Below are 15,528 nucleotides of genomic sequence, written 5' to 3'. Positions count from 1 at the left end.
TGTATAAATCAGACACACCTCCCGAGAGTCCACTAATAAATACGCTGTGTTGTCCAATGTGGATCCATCGAGGAGCTCTCCTTGTCTGCAATGAACAAGAGAAGAATCTTTGACAGGTTCCTCAAAGGCCGACGACTGCTTAAGATTCTGTCCCTCATCCCCATGGCTCTTCTCGGGCTGTTCATCCTCTGGAAGCCCGACATCCCAGTACCACAGCAGCTCTCCGCTGACCTGTCAGCCTGTTCCGCTATCCTCACAGCAGACCTGGAGAACCACAAGGAGCACTTGGAGGTTCTTCTGTCTTCCGTGCACAGACGTGTTTTGCTATCTGAGGACTTCTACATGAACATAACTCAGGAGTGTGGAGCCTACGTTGCCCAGAGAGGCTACTTCATGGTTCCACTCAGTGAGGAGGAGAGGGATTTCCCCATCGCGTACTCCATGGTGATCCACGACCAGATCGAGATGTTCGAGCGCCTCCTGCGGGCCGTTTACGCTCCCCAGAACGTCTACTGCGTGCACGTGGACCGGAAATCCACAAGGAAGTTCCACGTGGCCGTGGAAGCCATAGTTTCCTGCTTTGAGAACGTATTCATAGCTGGTAAGTTGGAGAGTGTGGTCTACGCTTCATGGTCTCGAGTACAGGCAGATTTGAACTGCATGGAAAGTCTGTTAAAGTCACACGTGAAGTGGAGGTACCTGCTCAACACCTGTGGTACAGATTTCCCTATTAAAACCAACAGGGAGATAGTGCAAGGACTGAAGGCCCTCCATGGAAGGAACAGCATGGAAACGGAAGCCACCAACGACTACAAGAAGCAGCGTTGGCAGTATCACTACAACATCTCCGACTCCATCACCAGGACTGATGTGAAGAAGAGCCCGCCACCCATTACAAGCCCCATGTTCTCTGGGAACGCGTATTTTGTGGTCACCAGGGCCTTTGTGGAACATGTGCTGCAGGACAACGAGGTCAGGGCCCTGCTGGAGTGGGAGAAGGACACCTACAGTCCAGATGAGCACCTGTGGGCTACTTTGCAGCGGATGCCCTCTGTGCCAGGAGCCATGCCCGCCAACGCAAAGTATGACGTGTCGGACATGCAGGCCATGGCTCGGGTGGTCAAGTGGAGCTATTTAGCAGGAGATGTGAGAAAAGGGGCACCGTATGATCCATGCACTGGGGTGAATAGAAGAGCTGTTTGTGTGTATGGGGTTGGGGACCTGCAGTGGCTCCTTAGACAACAACACCTCCTGGCTAATAAGTTTGATCCACTGGTGGATGACATTGTCATTAGATGCTTGGAGGCTATTCTCTATTTTAAAGCTTTAGGCACAGGATAATATTCTATTAGATACCTTAGATGCCTTCACAAACTACTCACAAATGACCAAATGAGTGCACCCACCAATGTATTTATGCAAATATATCTTAGCATAATAACCACAGTTTCTCATTCTTGTCTCTGGCCGTCCAGTTTAATGGCTTTTGTTACATGTGTACATTTGTCTCTTATTAGTCAGATTACACAAGTGGCATCCTATGTCCCCAATTTGTCAGGAAAAAACATGAAAAATATATTTAGAATTGTCCTCTTTGCATCTTGAACAAATGTGTAACCCAACATGTTCAGCATTTTTACAATGAAGTGTAGTGCCATCTAGTGGACACTGGGTATAATACATACTGTACCCACTACCATAGCACTTGGTTTTTTAAGTAAAATTGTAAAACTGTCAAGATAATAAAATATGCTCAATAGCGGAGTAAATGGTGACCGAAACACTTTTTGATTTGCCGATTGTGAAAGTGTTGTCCTGCCACATGAAAAAAAAAACACTTTTCCCAGGACAATAAAATAAAGGTGGGGTCAGAGACCTAAAATGCATTTTTAAAATCAAGAGCAACCATAAAAATATATTACTTTTGTCACCTTTTGAATATAAATATCTAAATGTAATAAAGCAGTACATGCATCAATCATTGATCTGTAACAGAGTGCCTTCAACAGTAACAAGGAAACAAGCTCATTCTTACATGATAGAGGGGCAGTAAATAAAAGGATTAAGAACCTCTCTCTGTGTGGAGAAGAAGTTTGCCACAAGAAGTAAAAATGTTCCACAATATGTAACAGGCAGCATGGGTTCAACAAGGCACTTTTCCAGTCACATCACCCAAAAACACACAAGAAACAAAAAAAGTGGCAGCGGTTTAAACATTCATCGTTCTCTTGCTCCATTTCTCAGAGGTCACTCGGGGATGGCAGCGGCGGCCGTCTCTACTTTTCCATGCACACCCTGGTCAATCCTGCGCATACAGACGGGTATCAGTATAAATGTAACGACTGCACAAATATTTCTATTGATGTCTGGTTTAATTCACACTGCTGTTTAACATTAAAAGTCATGTAAGTCAAGTGGTGGGATGAGAGAACAATGTACTTAATAGGCCTAATAGAACCAATGGTAATGTAAAATATATTTGTCACTTCAGAAGGTGAAACCGAAATGTAGTAATTTCATACAACATGAACTATTTCTAACTTTTTTTTCCATGTTGGAAACATGTGACTATTGTGAAAAAGTCATTATTTCACACACTTTTTTTTTTTTTTTAACTCAACACACTTGCAAATGTTTCCCGAGCCTTTAAATGGTGTCAGTCTGGGTCGGTAGGATACACAATCATGAAGGAAAACAGTCTGTTCCCAGAGTGCTATATCCAAGCAGATTCATAGAAAGTTGAGTGGAGGGCAAAGGTGCACCAGCAAATAGGGAACCAGAGCGTTGAGTCGGTAAAATCCATTGAAGAATTTGGGGTTGCTAATCATGGACTGGACCGATGGTGGAGTAAACGAAACAAGCAACTACACACAGGCAGGTGAATCCTGGATTGGCAATGCATGTTACGTTCCTCGTGTCACGCCAAAAACACCATCAGAAGTGGAAAAGAACTGCTTAGTGGTCACTTTCAGAAGTCATGTTTAAGCAGATTAATCATGGTTTTCAAATTAAGTCATGATTAACACATTTACGTTTTCTCCAAATGCAACGCCTGGTATTCACTCCAAAGAGTTACATTTCTGTCTCATCAGACCAGAGAATTTTGTTTCTCATGGTCTGAGTCCTTCAGAGAGTCCATCCACAACATTACTTGTCACAGCCAAGTTGTTCTGTTTTCTGACTGCTAAAAATCTTTTTACACTTAGATGGAAGTTGAATAATACTAAAAAGGTGAAAAGTGCAAGTCATTTTCGCATCACGCATAGCTAAGATTTTTTTTTTTTCATGTTTTGGTATAATCATGGCTTGACTTTTAAGTTAGATATTCTTTTTACATCTAATCTTAACATTGTTTAACTTCTTTTTACACTTGTATGACAATTAAGAATCTTTAAAAGAATGGTGTCAAACATCAACTACAAGTTACACTACAAGTTAGGATTTTTATGTCCTAGTATATTTTCATTGCTCAACTTATTTTTATTCCATATTATGATTTTTATACTATATTATGACAGTTGAGAATGTTAAAATCTAACATTGCCAGTATAGTCAATAAGGTTTTTATGATGGTGACAGTTTGACTCTGGAACAGATTTATTTCCTGTGGTGATCTTTTTGCTGTTACTATGCATCCATCCATCCATCCATCCATCCATCTTCTATGCCACTTATCCACACGAGGGTCACTGGGATATGCTGGAGTCTATCCCAGCTGACTTCGGGCGAGAGGCCGGTTTCACCCCGGACTGGTCGCCAGCCAATCACTGGGCACATATAGACAAATAGCCATTCACACTCACATTCATACCTATGGACAATTTGGAGTCACCAATTAACCTAGCATGTTTTTGGAATGTGGGAGGAAACTGGAGTACCCGGAGAAAACCCACACACGCACGGAGAGAACATGCAAAATCCACACAGAGAAATACAGTAGTGTTGTTGGATGCAGATACACAAACATTTTTTATACATGATATCACTTTTGTAGTTTCCTGTGTAATCCTACTGTATTGATTACGTAGGTCTTACCTGCAAGTCCAGCGCTTTAGTCTAAATGCTCAATAAGATTCACGTGTTTGTACCTAAAAGATGTTTATAGCAGCAGTGCAACATTGTGGCATTTAGAAATATGTGTACTTAATACGCTACAGTGTTCAAGCATCCGCTCTTAAATGTCAAATTAAAAACCCAAACCAAAAGAACAGCTTTCACTCCAATGTGCGTATTACTTCAAAGCGCACAGACTTGTGACCATTAGATTTGTGGTAAGTCATGCAAACAAGCTGTGAAGGCTCAAATCAGTGAAGGGGAGGAGGAGGAGGAACAATGTGAGCACGCGGTTATCGTGCAAACCACACAACTACGGTGACGATGGCCGGCTACTTCCTGGTTGTCCCACCCATTTCAGTTATGAAAACAGGAATTCACTTACCAAATATCAAAAAAATCCCATTGTAATCCTTTTATCAAAGAAAACAAACATGCAAATAATCATCAATACAGGGAGACACTTCAAATTAAGCCACATAGTACATAAACATGTCATTTGCTGATGGAAAGAGTTACGGGTTTTGGTACAAATGCAATAGACATAAAACATTAACAAGAGACAGAGTGGGGTGTGCTAGGGTGCTCTCTAAGGCTCAGCGTATTTTTGTTAGTTTTGTGAAAAGCAAAGTGCTGACACCAAGTCCTGGGTAAAAAATGCATAATACCTTTTACGGCTTTTCCTATTTTTTTCCTCGTCAAACCTTAGGAAGGGGTAGGGAAATTAAGTTTAATAGAAAAAAAGCAACCAAACACTCAAAGCTATTTCATACACATGGTCACAAGAAGATAAGATGACAAAAGATTTGAGCACGTTTTGAAGACTGCATGTTGGCTGACCTTGCAAGGTATGAAAACTAGCTACCCTGGTCTGAAAAACTGTTTAGACGGATTTGAGAACTTTCATAGCCTGAGATTGTATTACTTTGAGATGACACTGCAAGCACATTTGATCTAGCCTCCACTGCCATGCTTTTGGGTGATTAAGGCTGCAAATATACATCATTTTAATGGTGGAATAATTACATCAGAGACTGTGATGTGTGGTGGTTGTATGAAAAGGAACAAAGATACTCACAGCTTGATACAATCTGGTATGGACACATACTCCATTGGAACCAACTCTGCAAGGTCTGTCAGGCTGTACACGTATTTGATTTTCTGACTAAATTTGGAGCTGTAAGAAAATGTATTGTTAAAATCAACTCATTCATATAGAAGGTGTACTCTGTCTCTTCCAAATCATTCAAGCTACCTGATGAAAGGCTTTGTGAGTGCCAACACGGTGCGAATGAACCAAGAGGGATGGACAATTATCAATGACTTTAGGTTCTTCCTTAACCTGGAAAACAGGAAGTGATAAGCCTTTATACACATCAATTTAAGACACCATGTTGATATTTAATAGTTTTATAGTGACACTCACCTCCTGTCAATCTGCTGATAACACTTTCGGAGCCAGCCGACGGTTGGCATCTTTTTCCGAGAGGTTGCCCCATTGAGATAGACAATCATGTAGTTCTCTGCCACCAAAAGCTCCAGTGTGCCGATGACATACCTTCAAGAGTTTCATTCCATTAGCCGAGGTTATAAAATGTTCTCTCACTAGGTATGCAAAGACTTACTTGAATAAATTGTCCATGATGTATCTGTAATTTGGTTGACTGCTCTCAGGCATGAAGCACACGGCAAAAACAATTATGGCATTCAAGCCATCTCCGTAGTAACCTGGGGACCAGGGAAAACAACCACTATCAAACCTTTATTATATACATCTATATTATCTAGATCTTGTGTCACAAGCTCTCACTAGATTAAAACGTGACAACATTTCTCATTCACACAAAAAAGTCTCATCGCAGGGGGCTCAAGGCCTGGGAGGATAAATTTATCACACAAAGAGGCAGGAAGAGTTCACACTCTGCATTGGTTTCAACGCTTTGATGCGTGCCACAGAAAAACAGCATGTCTTTGTCAAACATCTTATGTTCAGTAATGACGCCACAGTCTGCCTATGGAATATCATCCCACAGCAGTGTGTGAACACCCCAATACCTTTTGTATGTAAATAAGACTTATTCATGCAATCAACCCAAGAACACGAAATGTGCTGCTGTTGAGATGTGTCCTCTACACTGACCTCCATGGCTTATAACCCGCTTGTAGGGCTCAATGGCCGTCATGTCTACCCTGTGCTCCTGGTCTCCGATGCGAAACACCCGCCAGCGTCTGCCCTCCTCCCTTTCCTCTGAAGCAGAGTACTGCTGGACTGACTCTACGCCCTTCTCTAGTAGTTCTGTAGATTTGGGCTTGGGGAGATCATCTGGGAGAGGAAAAGGGGACACAAAATAGTTATTCTGTATTTTGTATACATGGTTTGATTAAGTAATCACTCAAACATTTGTTGATAGACTGATCATTGTGGTAAGCATGCTGCATCTGAATTATAAAATACTGCATTTCCTCCAACAGTGGCATGCATCCTGTAGTTCCTGAATTGTGGAGAGCACAACCCTTTTTTTTAAGCTGAAACATTAAACAACTAACACTTTAATTTTATTATTTGCTTGGTTACTTCAAAACATCAAAACTAAGTAATGGGACTAACTGCTATGAGAAAAAAAAGAAACAATAAACAGTAAACATGGACCAACACCACTTTGTGGGGTCTGCTCAAGTGGATGATGCATTACTTTGAGGAAATGCAGTAAATCATTTCATTTACAACCTGCACCTCTCACATTCTTCTATGCATTGATACAGAGTGGATGATCTTGGCATGCTACGGTGAAATAACAGAAATGGACATGCTTCAGACAGCCAAAAATCATCAACAGCAACAATTTACCTTCACGATTTAAATATTTGAGATTAAGTATCAGATCATTAGTCATATTTATATTTTCTGCTCCACTTGTACTTTACAAGTACACAAATAACTCAATCTGAGCATACGAGTTTTCTATTTGTCTTTTTACAAGAGTTAAACTGCACATTTTGACCAACTACAAGGCACACCAGTGCAATAATCAAGCTGTCCAAACAGCATCTTGATATGCCATGCCTGTGAGGTGGATGAATTATGAATCACGAACAAACATTTACACCAGTGGTCACCAACCTCTTTGCGCCCAAGATTCCTGATTTCGACCAACCTTGTTGGTTGTTGGCGTCAACATTTCCGTGTTTTCTCATTGTGCCTTTTGCTTTATTTTAAATTTTGTGTCTACAGCGATGCAATGACAAATCAGCCAGAGGCCGCGGATGGCCCCTGGGCCGCACTTTGGGCATCCCTACTTTTCTGAATTTTAGTCGGGGTCCGGCTTGAGTCCGCGGCTCCATCAGCAAATTGCAATTCTATTTGCCTTGTTGGCTCAGTGTTGTGGGTGAGCGATGATGGTTGAGGAGAGAGCTGGTCAGCTGCATTAGCCCTAAAGAGCTGTTTTTTTTTGGAAGTGCATATCTATGGAGTTATATTTGTGCCTTGATTTTGAGGTAGCAAAGGAAAGTTTGAGCCACATTAACATGCAATAACTACTGTTGTCCTTGAAGAAACTGTGGCTCATACACAGTGTCTAAATAATGCTTTCAGTTTTTACTTATTTTGTGGTGTTTTCCTAAAAAGTAGTAGATTTCAGAAAAGGGGAAAAACGTCATGCAAAAAAAATAATTATGGAAAAAATATATTTAAAAGCCAATGATTAAAAAAAATATATTATTATTAATCTGGACAACAAGGTTTAATTGACCATAAATGAGGGAGGAACTGTCCGAGACCTTACCACAAGCAAGAGAGAAACCTGTCGCTGGCCTGCAGCCTGTTTCCAGACAGGCAATGGAAACAATCCTTCCACGTGAAAAAGCGGAAGGCAGCAGTGTGGAAAGACAAAAACAACACAGCAAATTTTAACTAACACCTCAGGCAGTCTGCTGCCTTCCCAAAACCTGTGGAACCAAGGAAGGAACACACTACATGGACAGAAAACGTGAAGTCTCAATAGTCAATTAAATGTTGTAGAAACAGTTACCCTTGTCAGTGTGAAGGCCAGGTGACCCAGTACTTTAGTACACATTGAGTATGACCAGGAAATCAGTGCATGTACATTGCAACACTTCAGGTTGAATAGTGACCAAGCATCTTAACATAGCAAAGTTGACCGAGCAGGGCACTGCAAACACTATTTGTTGTAAGAGGCCCTTACCTTCCCATTCAAACTCATTGCTGTTGTCAGAAGGTGTGTCCATGTCATCCAAATCTAACTCTGTACTTTCATCCAACTCATCAGAAAGAATGGAACCTTCACTGCGGTCGAGAGTGAGACTAATGTCCGGAGCCGTGAGCTTCTTCTTCTCCTTCTTGCCATGGTTCACTGCATAGCCTATATAGAAGATGCAGAATATTGATCATTATTTCACATTATTTTCCTAGAATGACTCTCCAGTCTTGGCGAAGTGAACGGAAAATGTATTGTAAAGTTCAGTTAGGGTTTAGCAAAAGTGATATGCAAAATTTTCATTTTCAAGTGTTCTCCTTTGTGTCATGTGCAACTACCACTTCTGATAACATTATACACAGCATGCACAGAGTGGCCATGTTAGGTACATCTGCAAAATCAGATTATCCAAAGCCTGAACTGTATCTAAAGGGTCTACATTTAATAGCAATTCAAACTGAGAAATGTTACTTTTGTAAAGGCTCTTGTACAGGATATCCAAGTCAATTGTGCAGGTGTACTTCAGTGTCTCTTCCTCTGTGTTTATCCCCTTCAATCACATATTATCAGAATTTTCAATCAACAACAAGTGGATGTATCATCTATGTTCACTACTGTTTTCATTACCAGCGTCTCCCTCTTCAGAGGCACCAGCAAATAACTCTTCATCAAGCTCCTCTTCCTCAGGCAGAGGCCTAACAAACAAAGTGATCAGATTAGCTCTGGGTAGCTATTGATTTCTGCAGTGCAGCTCCGTGAGCCTCATCCGCACATGCCCTCCAACAATGTAAGTGTTTGTAATACTACCGTGGAAAGTCTTCATCCTGCCACTCTTCCTTAAGCTCAACTCCTTCCATCCTTAATCGGGCCTCTGTCGTGGCGACTGATTCCTGGCGCTCCAGGCTGGATAATAAAACAAACAACATCATACAAAATGTTAGACATAATCACTTAATGACGGACGTGTATAAACCATTGTGGACTAATATTGGCTGAACGTTGATGTGCCAGAAAGTAATTGTGCCCTCATTTAGTTCCCCACATGTTGTATAGAGAACAGAAATGGCAATTTACTTGCAATGCCTCAACTTTTATTCACAAAATGCCACCATTTAGCCCCGAGCTCTGCATATGTTCATGTTTAAAAGTTGGTTGTTGTCCTGATATACTGTCAAATAATCATTGTCTTGTCAATAATGTAAATAACACTTCATACATTGCCTTATCTGAGATTTGCCCTTTGACTGTGACAAAATCAGCTCCACCTAACATGCTAGAACATTACCACAACTTCTTTCCTCGGTGCATCGATTTCACATTGCACATTTAGCCTATGCTATTTCCGTCAAAAACAACAGCGTAGATGCAACGATAACATTTACAATGTCCGCTTTCCTTGGGATGGCTGTGGGTTCCAGCACAAGTTGTGTACTTCAGTCATTTGTCAGCATCTTATTGAGTCTTCGTAGCGAAATTGAGACCTAGGTATCGACTCCTCTGTCTGTGAGTGACGCTGACAAGAATGGCTAGCAAGGCATTGTGTTAGTCTGCCAGGTATAGTTTTTTTATGTTAGCTGCTCCAATAACAACATTGCTGTAGCTTAGTTAATATACAAGTCCGTTATGTAAATGGAACATAAGCGTCAAAACACATATTTCCAACGTTTCCCATATTTTCTCTGAGCTGCATCCTTTGATTTATTGGTGCAGAAGTCATTGCTGATGTGAGTTTTCTAGTACGTAAACTGTTAGAATTTACAACTTGCTACCTAATCAGATCACTAGCTACCTTGAAAAGCTTATAAGCTTGTATTTAAAAGGCTTAGTTTCCCGAAACCACAAGGCTCCCTTCGCTAATGATGACCATTTGCATGATTCCTGTACAGAGCTGCCTTTGATGCAGTAATCATATATGAGCGTTATTTGCATGCTCAGACACAGAAACATGCTGGGCATTTTGGTACTCCTCAACCTTTCAGTGTATTCGGTTTAACCCGTGGAGCTTACATATGCAACTAATCCGTAAATAGCATACAACATTGAGGGTGGTACAGGAATCATCAGATTTAAAGAAAAACTGCACTTCTTTTGTTTTTAAAATTTTAGCCATCATCTACAATCCTTAGATGAGACATGAACATGTTCTCTTTTCTGAGCATTCTAAAGCTATAGAAACAGATAGAAAAGCAACAGCTCATTACTGCACAAAACGGAATCCACCTATGCTGCCTACAAAGGCGATTTTAGCACACCTCCAAAAACCTCAGTTCTATATACACGCTATGACCTTGTAGTAACAGGCATATTTATGACTGTATTATATCCGACAGTATTTTGGCATATTTTGGGCCTCTTAAACATTACCCTGACTTCCTTCCTTGATTTCACATAGTAACACAGAAACGAACACTAAACTTAGCATCTTCCACTGCAGACGCCCATGTCAGATATTAATTTGACAATGCTTTGACATTTTGAAACATTTTTTTCTTTTTCATTCCAGTTGCAGTTGCTAATGCCTGATCTTCAAAGGTTTTGACATGTTATACCTAGAAAAACTGATTCTGCTTCTGTATCTGGCACTGCAACTACAGAGCAGTTGGGACGTGGAAAGAAGCCAGGAACCGGGTACACTACGGGAGAAAATTGTGATGTTGAATGACAAGGTGCTCTGTAAACGGCAAGGGGCTAAACAGCAAAACAGATAGACAGAATGAAGATGTGAAATCCCGAATAAGATTCAGTATTTGAAGAATGAAAATCATCATCGCTCTCTAAATAAATGGATACACTGTAAGAAAAAGTCTATGCTTTAATAAAGCATAATAATGAAAAGAATTGTAATGAAGTGCAAATGAAGTACAGAATGAATGATATGTAGCAGCTGATGCGCATGAACAATGTGATTGTGACTGGGTTTCACATAACACGCACATCTTATCCTAGTGCAGCTGACAACAGAAGCACAAGATGTTACTCCAACAGAGCAACATTTGGCCATCTCTCTGCGGTCAAAGTAGTGGATTTGGATGTCAACAACATGTATAGATCCATCCCAATGTCTAGCAGGAATAGCACCACCACACCTGTCATTATCATAAAAGTTCAACAACAGGAAAAACAAGACAGCATAGCTAAGGCAGAAACGTAAGCTGAAGGAAACAAATTTCTATGTCAATGAGCATCTCACAAAAAGCAATGCCGACATAGCCAAAAAGGCACACGACTTACAGAAGCAGGGTAAAATTCACAGTACTTGGAGCACCAATGGCAAAATCTACATCAAGATAAGTGGGGGGACAAGAGAAAGCCAAAATACTTTTAAAAGACATCAAAGAACTGGACAAATTTTGAAGATTACATCATGTTGACTACAAGGAAATTAAAGATGCAACTCATCAAGACTTGATGCAGCTTGAAATCAACATCCTCAGTAGCCACGGTTACATGAGCAGTTTTTCGTCTTTCCGAATGGAATATTTCTGAATGACTTTTCCAAAAACAATGGTGTACAAGGAAAAGAATATCCCAATCTCTGGTCTACAGCTATAATCAAACAGAATAGTCAATGGGGGCATGCACAGTAAAATGTAAACATCAACAACACATGAGTGTTTGGAAAAGCATGCCAAGATGGCAGTAAGTCAATCCACATTTCTTGTACTAATATTCTCTATAGCAGGCAGCCACGTACTGGGCTAATGCAGTGTTGATTCATAACTAGCTTGATTATGACAAGCTAGCTAGGTGGGTTGGATTGCAGCATCACAACAAATCTTAGGTTTGGGTTTTCACCACAACCACCTCTGCCTGATGTTTGCCTCGTTAGGAATTGTAAACCAATTTTTAAGTTTACAAATAAATTGTAAGCTTTCCCTCACACCCAAAGAAACACTTCCTTGGGGACATTGCTAACACCAGGCCATATACACCCATATTAGGAAGCCCGGCATTCTATGATGTCACAGAGCGTCCATGTTAGAAAAAACTCTCTGAAACTGAAAAACATATGGTCATGCCACAGCATCTCAATAGGATTCAGGTCAGGACTTTGAGTAGACCCCTCCAAAGTCTTTATTTTGTGTTTATTCAGCCATTCAAAGGTGGACTTGCTGGTCTGTTTTGGATCACTGTCCTGCTGCAGAACCCAAGTTGGTTTCAGCTTAAGGACACCAACAGATGGCCAGACAATCTCCTTTCAGGATTTTTTGGTAGACAGCAGAATTCACGGTTCCATTTATCACAGCAAGTCTTCCAGGTCCTGAAGCAAAAAAACTGCCCCAGACCATCACACTACCACCACCATACTTTACTGTTGGTATGATGTTCTTTTTCTGAAATGCGGCACCAGATGTAATGGGACACACCTTCCAAAAAGTTCACCTGCGGTCTTGTCAAACCACAGAGTATTTTGAAACACAGGACCATGTAGGTTTGAATGTTTCCCCCTTATATTTAATTTTTTTTTTGATGATCCGAAACATTTAAGTGTGGCAAACAAAAACTAAATTAGGAAGGGGGCAAACACTTTATTCACACCACTGTATACCAATCTTAAGTATTGGTGGCAAGCTACCTGTTGTCAATCAAATAAAGCAGATGTCCACATTTTGTCCTTCAGTGTGCCTCAATAGTTCACTACCATGTTTTGGATGTGTACCTAATGAAATGGATTTATTCCAACATACCTTCCAATGGGTTCAGGTGCAGCATCAGATTTCTGTCTATTGTCAACAGTCGTCCTTTCCTGTGAGCTGTTTGTTTTGGTTAGACTCTCCTCAAGTGCCTCCTCGCCATTTTCCACTGTGGACGCTGTGCTGTGTTGCAGTTCGTCCAGTTCCTCCTCTTCAACTTCTCCAGACACCCCAGAAGACGACGGGCTGGACGTCCGCCTGGGTGTGCCAAAATCTGGACGACTATTGTTCAAATTCATGTCATTTCCACCCTTCAGAGCCGCTTCACTTTCTATCACATCCGAGGCCATAAATCACCCAGTTGAAGCGAGAAACACCACTTTATAACGTAAACTATATCAGTCACACAGCATACATATGACACAACTCCTTTAGTAGTTTGTGCTTAGCATGCTAGCTTTAGCACGCCGAATAGCTCGCTTTGTTGTCGTTGACAACTAGCTCATTACCCACTCACTACATATCGTCTCAAACAAACTGTACCGAACGACGCACCGGTTGAAAAAAAGCTTAATCGAAAACCCCAAATATGTTACGGAAAGCGCAGTGGGGGTTTAAAAACAGTCAGAGCTTTGCCTAAGTAACACTGCGTAATGAACCCACTTGTCGGCTCCTTTCCTTCCTTCCGCTAAACTACTAACACTAGTGAACTCCCAGCGTACGTAACTGACGTAAAATACGTCTACGTGTGTAGTGACGTCATCAACCCGCAGTTATATAAAAAATGTCGCCTTCCAATACCAAAAAGATCCGCTCTGGCGACTCCGTAATCAGGAAAAAGTCGAAAGAAACAAACAAAAAACAACTCTAACTCTAACCTAACTGGCTACCACTTGCTAGCATACTGTTTTAGGTAGCCATCTCTGCCTTAGTTAACAACGAAGAATGCTGATAGCTGTCGCCGACGTATACTGTACGTATATTCATGAATACAAATTCCAACTCATTTCTTATTCTGTGGAATAATAAACAAAACACTTGAAAAGGTTTTGTGAATTCCTGCTGATAAAAAAGAAAGTTGAATACAGCAATAACCTCTTTAGTATTCGCCACATGTATAATTCAAAATTGCTGCAACTAATAACAATATAAAACAATACTTCAAAACAATTTATTACAAAAAGCCTAAATGTTCAGTATAATTAGGTGTTCTTCTTGAGTACTGCTATAACCGTAATCAAAATCAATGACCCATTTGAGTAACCCGTTTTTAGTTAGACATTTCCCCAGGCGGTGTTGCATCATATTTTCATTAAAGCAGTTTGTGTTTCACTTGCACTGATTGACAAATCATAATTCTCGTTCTATCTTTTTATATCCAATATAAATAACCCTTTGGATAATTATACATGTCCCCAGGAGGATTTGATCAGATTTTTTTGTAGCTTCCAAACTTTTGCCACTAGGTGGAAGCAAATGCACACTGAACTGTAGTCTTGGTTTCAGCAATACCCAAAAAGCCTTACATTGAGTCTTAAATATAATAACAACACATTTATTAGAGATTATGGAATCTTCAAGATCAAATTGTTATCAGCTTTTGTCCATAATTGAATTTTGCAATATTTGTAATAATACTCTAATTTTATGTAGCAATGTTTTATTTTTAACAGCATCCAACAATGCACTGACTGAACATGATTTTCATTAGACTAATTTCCCTTCTAGATCCCACGGTTGAAAATGGAAACATATCCCATAATGATGATGATTCTTCTTTAATTCCTTCTCTATGTTCATGATCATGTTCAACATCATCCGGTGTAATTTGTAATTAACACGTTGCTATTTACTCTGTTGGATCATTAGGCCTCATCACAAAAGGATAATCCAGTCAAATGGACAGTTTATGCTTCTCATCTGTCGTGGTGCTAATTGTTAATGAGTCATGGCACAATTACCCAACAAATGAAGACAAATGTTTTCGCTTTAGCTGAGATAAATCTGTCTGCCAGAGTAGCTATGATGCATACAACACACAATATATCATAGATTATTCCATAAGAGAGGACATTTGTAGTATGTCATTATTTTATTTTTTCACAGTCAGTCACATATAGTTTTTCACTGTTGATTTACAAACCTACAGAGACTACCAGGCGTGTATGTAATGGTGTCCCTTTATTTCTATAAATGTGTCTTTATATATTACGCAACACTTAGTAACACATAGTGCTGGATGTATTTTGGATATTATGTGCATAAGTCTACTGGTAGTTGTTTTCGCTGTACTGTACCCACAACACGTAACTAGAATGTTATTTAGTAGAGTAGACCTCCAAAAAGGCTGAATTGTGAACAAAATCATAGACGATAACAAAAAGGTGGAGCATTCTGAAGGTGAATCATCCTTTGATGCCATAGTGATGTACACTGTAATACATTGCTGAATTTGTTATTTATCTAGATCCTCACTGAATCATAATAGATTCATCATCAGTGGAAATAAATGTAGTATAGTCTAAACCTGCGAATTGTGTTTGTACTTGTATTCACTATTTTATTGTGTCGGGATTTGAAAAGGATTGAAGAGGAAAACAATTGTGGTGGCAGTATCACCAAATGAT

The 15,528-nt window shown here is 40.2% G+C and overlaps 2 protein-coding genes across 5 annotated transcripts; one reads left to right on the top strand and one right to left on the bottom strand.

The window, feature by feature from the left end:
• Nucleotides 1-39: 39 nt before the first annotated feature.
• Nucleotides 40-2,143, top strand: gcnt3 (glucosaminyl (N-acetyl) transferase 3, mucin type; the record flags this gene model as incomplete). Its single annotated transcript, XM_058076157.1, has 1 exon — nucleotides 40-2,143. A coding segment is annotated over one exon (1,302 nt), but the record flags the coding sequence as incomplete, so codon positions are not given.
• bnip2 (BCL2 interacting protein 2) lies at nucleotides 1,775-13,632 on the bottom strand. 4 transcript variants are annotated; one of them, XM_058075003.1, is made up of 12 exons: nucleotides 12,956-13,631; nucleotides 9,075-9,170; nucleotides 8,895-8,962; nucleotides 8,256-8,432; nucleotides 6,194-6,376; nucleotides 5,679-5,781; nucleotides 5,480-5,611; nucleotides 5,309-5,395; nucleotides 5,132-5,230; nucleotides 4,722-4,757; nucleotides 4,439-4,466; nucleotides 1,775-2,305 (listed from the first exon to the last, which is right to left on the bottom strand). In XM_058075003.1, the coding sequence occupies exons 1-11, from the start codon at nucleotides 13,249-13,251 to the stop codon at nucleotides 4,445-4,447; spliced, it is 1,299 nt and encodes a 432-aa protein (XP_057930986.1). In that variant the 5' UTR covers nucleotides 13,252-13,631; the 3' UTR covers nucleotides 1,775-2,305; nucleotides 4,439-4,444. The 4 variants fall into 4 exon arrangements, with proteins under 4 accessions (XP_057930986.1, XP_057930984.1, XP_057930987.1 ...); XM_058075001.1 differs by lacking the exon at nucleotides 4,439-4,466 and having other exon boundaries at nucleotides 12,956-13,632; XM_058075004.1 differs by lacking the exon at nucleotides 4,722-4,757.
• Nucleotides 13,633-15,528: the final 1,896 nt, after the last annotated feature.

The sequence above is a fragment of the Doryrhamphus excisus genome, chromosome 6 (genome assembly GCF_030265055.1).
Source record: "Doryrhamphus excisus isolate RoL2022-K1 chromosome 6, RoL_Dexc_1.0, whole genome shotgun sequence".
NCBI classification, from domain to species: Eukaryota; Metazoa; Chordata; class Actinopteri; order Syngnathiformes; family Syngnathidae; genus Doryrhamphus; species Doryrhamphus excisus.
Note: the sequence above shows the minus strand (reverse complement) of the source record. Positions and strands in the feature narration are given on the sequence as shown.

Bases quoted from the DNA above. Each gene is read 5' to 3' on its own strand.
- bnip2 (XM_058075001.1), bottom strand. From the start codon at position 13,251: ATGGCCTCGGATGTGATAGAAAGTGAAGCGGCTCTGAAGGGTGGAAAT. The intron at 5,612-5,678 runs GTAAGTCTTTGC...AAACTCTTGAAG, and splicing joins ATCATGGACAATTTATTCAA to GTATGTCATCGGCACACTGG. The intron at 5,396-5,479 runs GTGAGTGTCACT...CCTGTTTTCCAG, and splicing joins TATCAGCAGATTGACAGGAG to GTTAAGGAAGAACCTAAAGT.